This window comes from Thermobia domestica, chromosome 13 (assembly GCF_964235325.1).
Source record: "Thermobia domestica chromosome 13, izTheDome1.hap1.1, whole genome shotgun sequence".
Classification (NCBI taxonomy): domain Eukaryota; kingdom Metazoa; phylum Arthropoda; class Insecta; order Zygentoma; family Lepismatidae; genus Thermobia; species Thermobia domestica.
Window position 1 is genome coordinate 131,451,840 of NC_137466.1, and position 13,512 is coordinate 131,465,351.

General features: G+C 34.1%; 1 protein-coding gene across 4 annotated transcripts in view; it reads right to left on the reverse strand.

Annotated features, from left to right (window-relative positions):
* LOC145668509 (sodium-coupled monocarboxylate transporter 1-like) overlaps nucleotides 1–13,512 on the reverse strand; it is a 252,034-nt gene that overhangs the window by 57,724 nt on the left and 180,798 nt on the right. For 3 of the 4 annotated variants that reach the window (XM_081736476.1, XM_081736478.1, XM_081736477.1), the window contains exons 6-7: nucleotides 7,239–7,306; nucleotides 4,118–4,269 (exon numbers count right to left, since the gene is read on the reverse strand). In XM_081736476.1, coding sequence (XP_081592602.1) covers nucleotides 4,118–4,269; nucleotides 7,239–7,306 — 220 coding nt within the window. Of the gene's footprint in view, nucleotides 1–4,117; nucleotides 4,270–7,237; nucleotides 7,307–13,512 lie in introns of those variants that run through there. The other variant, XR_014128030.1, reaches the window with a different exon arrangement.

The window sequence follows — 13,512 nt, forward strand, 5'->3', positions numbered from 1 at the left end:
TGGAGATCCAAAACGAAGTGATTAGCACACAGTATCGTGAAGCAGTACAAACACTTAACAAATGCACTTTCGTCACAATCTTCATGACAACACACACTATTTTCTACTAGTCTCCAGAACAGAGCTGGATTTAGGTTTGGTCGGGCCCTAAGCTACTGAAGATAATGGCACCCTTAATATGTCCAGATGAACGTAGAATCCTATATACAGAAATGAAGAAACCAATGATATTTTACGAAGCAGACTAGCAGAAGGGACCCCATTACTTACATCATAGGGGTCTAGACAAACGAAGCAATGTTGCTATATGTAGATGTTACTTCATTTATTGTTTTTCTTTTATTTTGAAAATGTACATTCAATTTTTTCCTTGAATTTTTTGGGCCACCATGAGTATGGGGTCCTAAGCTATAGCTTGTTTAGCTTATACGTAAATCCGACACTGCTGCAGAACATTTGTAAATGAACCAACTATTGCTCCTGTGATGTACCCACATTTCTGCCATGGATATGCAAGCATGTTCTTTAGGACTGGCGCACAAAATTGATATACAACACAATGCATTTTCATTATGAAAATTCTGCCATATAACTTGTACACCGAACAAATGAACACCTGCTACAATTAGTTATTTATCACAGCTTTGATATGAAAACTAGTCTTGTCCTTATTATAAGTAAGTGTTTTATCGCTAAAGGTGCAAAGTTGCAGATATTTAATTATTTAATATTGAAGAAAAAAGCAAGAAAGAGGCTTGTTTTATGGATTGCAACTTGGTATTGAATCTTGTAATAATCTTAATTGCCATCTATTCTTAGCAGGTGTGTATGCATTCCCCTATCACTAATAGCAGAACAGACACAAGAGAACTGAATTCTAAGTTTCCAGGTGTATATTCTAAGAATAGGCTGTGAACTGATAATTTAATTCCCCTTAATTGTTCAATGCGTCAGCAATAAATCGATTGTATTTAGACAAACTGGCAATAAATAAATTAAAGTATTTTAATTTCGTAATATGCACGGTAAATTATAGGTTGTCAAGTATGAGTATTGGAAAAGAACGCAATATTCTGCAACAACGATGGTCATTGCCTAAGGTTTCAAGATTGGAGAAGAAAACTTAACACACTATAACGGACCACGTAAAATTGCCTAAAATAGATTTTTGGTTTGATTCAGTCCAAGTCCCACACTTATCTCTGCTACGCTAAAGGAGCCGTGGACCTACTGATTATAGTGGAATCCGAACCATTTTGGTCGTTTACCTAATATTCACCAGTTTATGTCATTTTCTAATATATATCCAAACAATCCCTTTGGTATTCTCTGCTCGTCAGTACTATTAGGCATGTGTTTCATATCGACGAGCAGTCTATTCCATGGCACTTTGAACTAGGTATAACTTGTAGCATACGGCTATTCCATTTTTTACTACAGGCATTTCAATTTAATTAACGATTTCTCTCACTAGTCTCAAGATCTGATTGGTATAGTGGCTATTGTACTGCATTAGTTAAAACCCTGCAAATGCTCACACGACTGCATTTCATAACACAAGTCTAACTCACACAGTTTTTATATGATCCTGTGAGCGAGAGAGCTCTTAACTCTGAAGTGAAAACATATATTTAAACTTTGGTTACGGAAATGGATTAAGGAGTAAATTCCAGTGCTATTTGATACCCCACATGACCTCCTTACCATTTGTCATATTTGACCACGATTCAATATGGCGCCTTTCAAAATGGCGATCATGCACTGGAAGTACTCCCGCATATAGATGCTCTAGCTAGGTTTACAATACTGAAGTCAGATCTATCAAAAGCTTTTTTTATTTTTGTGTCAAAAGAGTATTCTTGGACATTGCCTACCGGATTTCAAGATGGCGTCGGTGTAGCAGCTCAATGAAGCATTTGCGCATCGAGTGACTATTACTACGTTACTTAGCAACTCGAACTGAAGCTTGTCAGAAACTTTCATCAAAATTCAACTCTCACGGTTTATGGACCTTCCTCGTAAGAGGTACCGCACAGGCTCCCAAGCAAGTATTTCCCTAATATAAGGATACGATTTAGTCGCTTATTTGAGAGATAACCCAAAGGATTCCCTCCGACAGAAAAGGTAGGCTATACATTACTGATACCAATAGACGATGTAGTCCAGCTACACAAAGCAGATATTTCCATTGAGAACCGGCAATTGATCTTATCCAATAGGCATGGATTAAATACTTTGCCTCACTGTCTAATAAAATACCAAGATGAGGTATCGCGCATACGCATGTCATTGACCCACTTAGGAGGCTTGCAGCGCTTCTTACTCCTTGTCTTCTCCAGAAGAGGGGCTTTATAAACAGATAATTCAATTTTGAAAAAAATTCTTAAATGAGTATGTGTCCACTCCTTCATTTATATAAGATGACTTGGTCATTTAGCTGTTATAGCTATTCTAACGACGCTGTATAAAAATCTCGAAGTTGTTCGGGAATCCGTAATTAGACGAAAAATTTCAAAATTATGCGACAGTAGTGGTTTATGAAATTTTGAATTGTTGATTAAATTAAACGAACAAATTCCATGAGGTTAAACTAAATTCACAATATTGCACAAAGGGAACATCCAACCCATTTAAAATTCTGCGAATAGAAGATACAGATTTCGAAAGGACTTTAAATTTTCAAATAGATGTATTTGCCAGTTGTTTACGAATCACAGATAAATGTTGTCTGCGCCGTTAGGTGGTTGTAACAAGAAAGTGCAGTGAGTGAGCAGTTATCGAGCTTTCTATGGCGAGTTCTCAAACTTCAGAACATGTGCAGAAGCATATTATCAAACTACGATGGTAGATGCAATAGCTGGGGAAAAGTGAACGGCTGGACAGATGCGTTTAAAAGTGGTCAGATGTGAATAGTTGATTACCAACATTGTGGATGTCCCAAGAAAGTGTCACATGTTGATACCATGATCTACGAGAATTTCGGTATTTCCTTAGGATTTTGGATATGGTACTCGATTTAGGTCCGTCAATTCCTACTCAGCTTCGCAACGAATCTAAACACTTGATCGTTTTCTTTAGTGAGTGTATTTATTCCCGTAGCATCACAATATTATTCTATAAATTTTCCCAACGAGCTCTCTCGCACCTTTACGGTTAGAATCCACACATCTAGTGAAGAAGAAACCTTGCGATTCCCAATAATAGCTTTTGTGGTTCGGATAACACAATAAGCTGTAGCTTCACGTCTCATGTATTCTCAGAGGGTAACTGGGTTCCATAATTCCGAATCAATTATTTTCAAGGGATTTGACAACCGCTGACCACAAAAATCAGATACTTAATCGCTGTTTCTTAATGATACAAACAGCTACGAGAACATAATGTTTCACCCGTGATTCTCATTAAGAAATACATGCAATATGTTGGGACGTGTCAATACATTCCCAAGCCATATGTCTTTCTTTCTCGATTGATAAACGTCTGGCATGTGTCTGGGTCTGCATATCATAAACGAACATTGAATTTCCAGAACAAAGTTCATTGAATTCAGAAGTTCTATACAATAGTGATGATTTTCGATATGATGCACATTCCTGCGAAACATATCAGAAATCCAATTAATTTCTTGACATGTAAATGATGTGTTGATATTTCTCAAGTTTAAATAAAGCCACAAAATATATCTGCATTCTGGGTTTTGTAAGTTATAGAACGCAGCGCAAATTTCACATTGACTTTATTTTTTTTGGTAACTATTTGTTAAAGAGAAAACAAAATGTTGCGATTTAAGATTATATAATATCACGCGCTAGTTTCATTACGCTCGACAATGTTCGTGGTCTTCTGTTCCTCTTAGAAATAGTAAAAATTTTAAGCAATACGTAGACCACATTAACTTTAACAGTTTCTTATGAGTCGTTATGATTACCAAAGAATACTGAACAAAACTGATCTACACAGTTCCTTAAACAGTGAAACTCACGTTACATAGTTATCGGAGTTAGATGAAACTGTAGACTAGAGTTAACTGTAACACATTTCTTTGATGAAATAACTTTCAGCGAAGGACATGAAACCAACAGTATTTTAACGAAAACTTTGCAGAGCATGTACTTACTTGAAAATATCAAGGCGACCACCTTCATAGCTCCTTTCCCAAACTTCATCTATACCAATATTGATTGTTGCTTTTACCGCAAGGAAAATAAAAGATCCATACACAATAATACATTGAAATACATCCGTCCATACAACGGCTCTCAGTCCACCCTTCGAAATAAATTAAAATAAAACATTTGAAAATAAACTCAGAAAATGAAATGTAATACATTCATTTCACACAATACCATAGATATTGTTGTATTCTGTGAATACAATATCATTCTTTAAGACATTTATTTCCAATAGTTGTGACAGTTGTAATAAGTTGCAGGAGAAAAATAGTATTTCTTATTGACAGTTATTTGAACACATAATTATGTTCTACGTAGTCTGTTGATTGAGCGTGCAAGAGAAGTGTATTTATGTAATTAGAATAAAACATCATTCATGATGGTTTCTCCAGCATTCTTTCATTTTCATAACGATCAAATTAAATTCGCAGCAGTGAATTAAACGTCCGCATTGGGTAATATATATATATATTATTCCGTTGTCAGGCCGTTCAAAAGTAACTTTCTGTTGATGGATATAATATAACTGGCTTATCTGACATTTGTATTAACCTAGTACAAATTAATGGCATATTCGTACTTCATAAAAAAGTCGTTAATTTACGTCTAAGTGTTTCTTATGAATTGCAACAAAGGCCAACTTTGAACACTACTGCAATTCGAAGATTTATTACAATCAGTTTAGCAAACATTAGGTGTATGGTTGGGTAATATGATACTTTTTGATAAATGCATTTATCATAAAGCGATGTATGCGTCTTTAGATCGGCGGGAAAAAACTGAAAGAAACAAGATGTGGAAAACACGATTTCATAGTGTGACGATTTTGTGTATCCTCCCATTTTGCCTCTGATGTACGACATTTCTTTGGATGTAGATATTGGTAATTTTGTTTGATTTCGATAATTTTTGAGGTCAGAATGTTAGACAAGACATTCTATATATGTATATATGCACATGGTATGGTTAGTAAATTACAAGATTGTGTACATGTGAAAATCTTTCTGGTGTCCATCTCAACCATGGTTATTATTGTGAACATAGTCTTCAAGTTTAATCATTTAAAAGACATAATTTAAGAAAACAAGTTTTAGCTGTATTTTAAAATTCTATTAATCTCATTTGTGTTGTTATAAGCGCGGTCCGGTATGTCAATGTTTGAAACTATTTTGTTAAGTTATTGAAAAAACATTGTACAATCTGCTTATAAACAACAACACAAGCGTGGGACAGCACGTTGGAAGATATTTCATTTTAGTAAGATGTCAAAATGGATAATGTCAGATAAGTTTCTGGTTGATAAAAAATTTCATCAAATAATTTTGAGAGTACGTGTAAAATTTCAACCAGATTATGGAAACAGTATTACTTCAATTCGGAACTTTCCAGTTGTATATAATCTTCAGGGATCACAGAGACACACAGTAACAGTGATAAAGATCTATTCAGCGATACACTGAAAAAACTACGTCGTTTCACAAACTAGTACATTTACTGTACTCTCCAGTGTACAAAAAGTCTGAGTTTATTACTTTGGAAAAACGCTGAAGCAAAATACAATATTTCCATTCTCAGATCTAAGCGGCGTAAAAGTATGTTCTTTTCAACTAGAAACCTACCAACTACATTCTAAAACTAAAACTCACATCTATTTTAATATCTCATAGACATGCTACGCAAACAACACAAGACACACTAAATTATGTTTAATTATAAATACACATTTAATAATTCAATGACTTGCTTCTCATTTTATTACGCCTTTGTTTGGCCGATAAACATACAATGGTAAAACATTCCCAAATTATCGGTACCTCTAGCTTGCAGATCATAGGTGCATTAAAATGTACTGTTAGTTCCTGGTACTAACAGATGCTATTTGGGTTTCCACAAAACTCTAAAAGCTACATCCTAATCAATATTGGTAAAGAAATAACCAGATTCACATAGTGGGGATGCTAGGTATACCAACCAAAAATTTCTCTGACACCATCCGTTTTGACATCATACTAAAATGAAATATCTTTCAAAATGCTGTTCAACAGTTGTGTTGTTGTTTACAAACATATTCTACAATGTTTTTACAATAGCAAAAAAAAAGTTTATCAAATTCATAAACAATATCAGACATTGCTCATGACACACAAATACATAACAACAGAAATGTGATTAATAAGAGTTTAAAATTGAGCTAAAACTTGTTTCCCAAAATTATGCTTTTTAAGTAATTTTAAGTAACCTTATGGTTTCTCCAAGGACCAACAAAGTCACGGGCATACTAGATTCTTTTTTCTATGTTCAGCCTACTTTTATTTTCGATTTCCATTCTTGTCTTTGATTCAGTAAGTTATAAGAAGCATAATAAATAAAAGGAATAAAGAACCACATGTTGTGATTTGTTCTGTAAACACATTTAACAATTCCAACATTTTATGTATACTTTCAGTAAGGAATACCAAAATAGCTTCAATGTGATCAAATGGAGACATTTTAGGCTTGAGCACAGGTTATTGGAATTAGATTTATGAGGGCAGTTTGTATGTTTGAATACACTTAGGACTGATATTTTAGAAGTATTTTAAACTTCACATAAATGTCACTAAAATTTGTAATTAAATAATATTCAATGATAGCATCAGTTATTAAGAGACACGAAAAATAATACTGAACTTCCAAAATTAACATCATATCTAACGATTTTCTAAATAGCTATGATTTGGCATATAGAATAAAGCGACTCAAGGTGATACTGTTGAATGTAAAACATCAGAGAACTCTTTGTATTTAAAAAGAGAACGTTAAGCATACTATTAATAATAACACTAAACAATCGCTGCCTTCGTTTCCCATTTTTCTAGTTTAAATTTAGCATACTTATTTATAAAGGCATTCTTTTCCTTCTCTTTGGTTTGTGTGTGTGATAGTAGTATACCAAGCATCTAGTAGCGGTATATCACCCCCGTAATATTTGGGCATTATAGTAATTATTTCAAGTTTTGCTCTTTCATAATAAATAACAAAATACTAGCATAGCATAGTGTTCAAGATGATCAAACTTGTTCTTACCAGACACGTGTAGAATATGCAAACGCCGTTGACAACAACACTAACAATATAAATGTTGACACCTGCAACTAAACACAAGATAAAATTAATAATAGATCACTAAAAAATAAAATTTTAGAAAAAATAAAGAATGTGTACAGAGGGTTGTATTTATGTGAAGCCAAAAACTTGGACAAAATGAAGAACAAGATGTCTTACTGTTTGCACCAGCACCATTGTGTTAAGCATACTTGTTAGATTTTAACTTCAGTAGCTGATGGATAGTGAGTTATTCTAATTCTTTAAAATAATGTGGTACATACAGCAAATAACGACTTAATGCATATATTTAACTTTATGAATTATGCACTCGATTAGAAAGAAATATAAAAGAACAGAGCTATACCATAGACGCCATATTTGGACTTTCCTCTCCACATTTACAGGTAATAATTTCGTCGGCTTTAACTCTCGCATTAGATATTTTTTCGTTAAAAATCATTATAATCTAGTCGCACTTAAATCTCTATTACCAAAATACTTCCCATTAGCAACCAGTATTTTCGTTACCGGCATAGATCAGTAATATAACTAACGTATCTATCTTAATTTATTTGAAACATATTATAATCTTAAAATAAACTAGATTAATTCTACTTAATGTTCTACTTGTTGTTAGAAGCCAAATATACATATTTCACACAAACTTTACTTGAGCAGTTTACCTATGTTTAAAAAGAAATTGAAGAATAAGTGCTGTTTCTGAATACGAAGAACTGACAGGTGTGATTCAACTGACAAATTTATACGACAGGTTCGAGGTTAAATGATTATGATTTCAATGTGGTTTTGCATGTGTGATACCTCACAGCGCTAGCAACAGTGAGCGCAGTATTATCTTACGAAGCGACAGTTTAAGTAGCACGTAGGTATTACGTCATGGGGGACGAAGCTGAGATCCTGTGTGCAAGAGTCACTATACTTTGTTCACCTCAGTGAAGTAATATAAAAGAACGTTGTGCACTGTCAGCCTACGTTAATGAGGTTTCTTGTAGGGCGAAATTCATGCATATATTAGCAAAGATAAACTGACAGAGAAATGTGAGAAATCAATGAACAGTAGAATTCAAGATCCAAGACTAACCAATTTGAGAATACAATGGAATAAAAGAAAAGTTTCTCACAAAGATGTTATGGACCATTAAAATGTCGTACGCAGCGTTATTTCGACACGAAGCACGTTAAAGGGTATGAGACTCTCTGCACCGAAGATTCAACGATGTCAACTGAATTTTGGAGGAGCGATAGAACTGCCTTTTGGTCAGCATTCACCTATCCAGTAACCATTTCCACTAACCACAAAAGCGCCCACTAAAATAAACGTATGTGAACACGGTCGGCAGACACACTAGGTGGCAGATGGTATTGTTTCCAGGTTTTGCCTAACGTACACTCTAGTTATGGGTGCTTATGGTTTTAGACGCTATTATGATAAACACAATCTGCTACCATGAACTGTCAAACATTATTGCAGCCGAATCGCAGGTGTGTCGTTTTGCACAACTGGGACAACACGCGATCGTGGCTACTACATGTTCAGAACTTCACTCTAAATCACCTCAATTTGAAGAATGTAGTGGAGGACAAATTTATACCATGAGAACTTCGGAAGTCATATTTCATTATTACCATGCCCAGTAGCATATTTTCGAAATATACAAGTCTTATTGCAACAAAGATGAGTACATTGTTGGCATTTCTTACACGGTCGCCTGATATGTTTCCTATCTAATATGTTTACAATGTGATTTTTCTGCACCTTGTTTGTCACACTACTCCAGTGGGCTGTCGACGGTTTATACACTAGCATAAAAAGAGCATCCAGGCATTACTTCACAAATATAATCAATGTCTGTTCGCTTTTATGCAACAACGTACAGTATACAGAGCCTGACTGAGCCATATGGGTAACATTAGAAACAATGCACAGTTCTGAAATTGAATTTATTTCTATATGTTACTGTTCGAAAGTGTGGACTAAACGTTAATTCACATGTTTCTTTTCTTTTAAGGAAATTTTCAGTTTAATTTCAAACTCAAGTATAAGTGCCTCTTCTTTCGAAAATGGCTAATAAGGATCCAACATTCTTAAATTCGAATTTTAACTAGCTGTGAATTTTGTACTAATTTTGTGTTAACAAAAAAGAAAAAAAGTATGAAAATCAAATAAACGAAGTATGAATAAATAAATAGATTTACTTCGATCTGCTGTGATGAAAAGTCTTGAAATTCAAGTTCTAACTAGCTTAGAATTGTGTACTATTTAATCTTTTTTACCACCGTTGTGAAACTAACTATAATGGTGTCGGTTGCCATGATATTCTGTGCCCGTTCTTGTCTACTACGCTTTAATGGATATTTGGTCACCTAACAGTACATTGATTAGAAGTTGTATCCAATTCTAGTCCCTGTAGGAGTGCACGGAGGCTCAGCGGTAGAGTACTTACCTCTGGTGAATGGAGTTCTTGGTTCGATTCCCAGCCAAGTACCGGTAAGTTTGTGATTTTCTCGGGGAACTCCCGTTTCTTCCCATATTCTTTTTCCAACAATTCTTCCATCATTACTCACTTCCTTTAGCTATCGGTTCCTTTAGACTAATAGACATAATCGTGGGACAATAAACCGAAAGAATTTATTTTTGTAGACCTTTTAGTGAATAGTTCTGCGTAGGACTACATTCTAGAAGAATAACACTTCGTCACATGTTGTATATACTTCACAAAGTGTTGCTCTGATTCCTTGGCCAGTAGTCCTCCCAATGTCTCCCCAATTACATGTTTTGGGTGTGATTGCCTCTCACACCTGCAAACTCCGCCAGCTAGAGTTTATACCTGCGACATCTTTTCGAGAATTCATGGCTTCCCATATTCCAAGAGAATATCCAGGGTCCCATCCTCTCTATGTCTCACAGTATTGCAACTGTTCTGACCGCTCATGTTGAGTGACAAACTACTGACCGTCATCAATCGTGTTCCGCTGTCACCACGTTGTCACAAGTCGCTGAGAGCAGTAAGTTTAATAAATTTTTACTTGTACCATCAGTCTCTGTCTGTTAACTATGACGTTGCTACCTTGCCTCTTTAATGTTCCATGTTTAATAACAAGCAGTACAATAATAATAATAATAATAATAATAATAATAATAATAATAATAATAATAATAATAATAATAATAATAATAATAATAATAATAATAATAGGGAAGATGAGCAATAGAACCTGGAGCCGTTTAATTAGGTTTAATTCTGTAATTCTTAGTAACTGAATGATACAGCTTGATAGAAGATATAAACTTTACACTGTCAAATGCTTTACACTACTGTTAGAAACTTCACCAATATTTAACTTGACATTGTTGAATTGGAGTGTAAAAGAAAGGAGACCAATTATCCCTACATTTGATATATATATATATATATATATATATATATATATATATATATATATATATATATATATATAAACAATCACATATTTGTATACTAATGAAAAAAGTGAAACTCTAATAATTTTGTCGATAGTCTTCCCATTTCGTTCTAAAGAAAAAGGAATTCTAAAATAATACTATTCTCGTTGAAACGCTAGTTTTGTATAGTATTACGTCATAATGACTTAGGAAGTAAATGGCTCAGTACAGTGAATTTTTAATTACAATGTTTCGTAATTAAGTTATAGCTTGTATGAAATTTAGAAACGTTCTCAGAACTATTGTCGATTTGACGAAAGCTTTCAAGGCAGTAAAGGCGAATAATTCTTTAGTAAAGTAGGTGGCAGAAAGGATAAAATTGAAAGTAGATACCATACTCCTATGAATAATATTATAAAATACGTAGTGATCATCCTAAATAACCAGCATTCTTGGGGATGTTATCTACATAATAAGAAAAATTCAATATCAAGAATATATATATATATATATATATATATATATATATATATATATATATATATATATATATATATATATATATATATATATAAAGTAATGACGGTCCTCGACTTAGATCATTCCTGGTCTCTTTATCTTACGCTTATTAATAAATACTACTTGTTGCTTCAGTCTAAGTAACGTTCACAAGTATTATTTATATTGGAAATTACTTACGTATCTAAAACTTAACTAACCTGCTGTGGAATAAAGTGAGACACACTTTTGAATTTCCCTACTTTGTTTACTTACATATGAGAAGTCACAGCTTTTGTTCTGATGACACAATAGGCGTTCTACAATTATATTAGATCAATTAAGGATAGAAAGAGCACCCTGGTTAGCAGCTGCTTTGACTTTTGGACCCATATTCCCCGTCAGTTCTTCGAAGTAGTTTCACTGAATTGACGTATTGTTTTTTTTTTCAAAATATGATATAGTAGATGGAACTTTTTTTGCTTTCAAATGAGCCCACAATTCCACAAATTGACGGATTTGTGGCACATTTGGTGGATTGCGCTCTTTGTGCAAAAACTGCACTCTCTCCCGGTCCACTAGCTGCTGCGTCCCTATTGCAAAGTGAGAAGAAGCTAAATCAGGCGAAAAGATGTAATCACCATTCGGATAGCTTTCTTTGTTAAATGGAATAAGTCTCTTTCAAATACATTCTTTTTGATATATATTTTGATTTATTGCACCAATCAATTGTTTAAGAAAATATGGTGAAGATTGAGCTTTACTGCTTATTGTCATTTAGATGAGTAGTTTGTGTGGAAATTTTAGTTTTGAAATTTAAATTTTACAGATTCAGGGAAGGAATGAGACCAGCTTCAATGTGTGACATGTTTCCACTAAGTTATTACCCATTTATATCAATATAAGTGTTTCGTCATCCATTATTATGTCCCTATCATCAGCCGAGGCCCGAAACTTGTTCCTGGCAATTTTGTTCAGAATGACTTTTTGTTTCGTTTTTATTTTCGACCTGCATATGGAGCATCCTTTTTTGTCTTCCTTTTTGATCGCCAGTTCCAGTAGCCACTTCATCATAACATCACGACTCACTTTAATGCACATCTAGCACTTGAAATGGTACATTCGTCCATCTGTGACTCAATCTTCACTTTGATTTTTTTTTGTCATAATCATGTTTTTCTTTCCCCTCTTCTCTTTTTTTTCATTGAAATCCCATCTCTGGTCATTTTTGATGTTCTGTACACAGTAGTACGACTCGATTCTTCTTTTTGAAAGTGCTTCACGACTTCAGCTGCAGAGAGTTCCGCACTACTGAGCACGAAATCTCGAACACGAGACTGATTGAACTTCCAGTTTCGACGGTTCCATGTTTTCCGCGAACAGTTTCCTCAGCTTATACTGCCTATAATCGCATAACAAAGGGCATAATGTATGAAACATTGCAAGCGATAATCTGCTCGGGTGTGTATCATGAGTAATAGGCGTTCAAAGTAGTATCTCATTTGAATCCACAGCAGGATAATGGATGTCTGAATTACTCGTATAACGAAATTTGTGAACAAGTGAGGTCAGATTGAGTACAGGGAAAACTTTATTGCAGGTTATGAAATAAAAACACTTATTTCCTGAAGAGATTTAACTATACGTTGGTCACTAATATAGGCAGTTTGCTGCAAGGAATGGAAGAAAACAAATACTTTTTATACAAAGTATGCTGATTGAGATCAATAGTATCAATACTATGATGAGAAAGATTTAACCATAAACTTGCTGCTAGAGGGTTTCGGTACCATGAAATCGGAGAAGAGATGTGATAATTTTAAAACATTCGAAAATGGCGATTGAAGTCTTGTTTTGAGGAGAAGCAAATTGAGTGTTATTGCCGCCGATGATTATTTACCAACCAAAGTATCTACAACGAAAAACCCAAAATTTGATTTGGCCCTCCCTCCATTTATTTGAATGATACATATTTTTGCTTGGTAGTAAAAAGATACAAACGTATTTAAAAATTGTAAACTAGTTAAAATTCAAATTTCAAATGTCGTACTCCATCTAAATAAAACCTGCAATTTAGATTTGCCCCCTCCTTTGTTTATTTGTATGGTAATTTTTTTCTTCGTATACAGAATTAGTGCATAATTCCAACTTAGTTAAAATTTGAATTTAAAGATATCACACTACAGTTCATCGAAGTAGCAAAACGTTTGGTTCGGCCCATCAATGATACATTTTCGGCTATTTCAATGGTACATATTTTTGCTTGGGGGTACAAGAAGGTACGAAAATAGTTAAAACTCGAAATTTAAAAAATCGCACTACAAACTTATT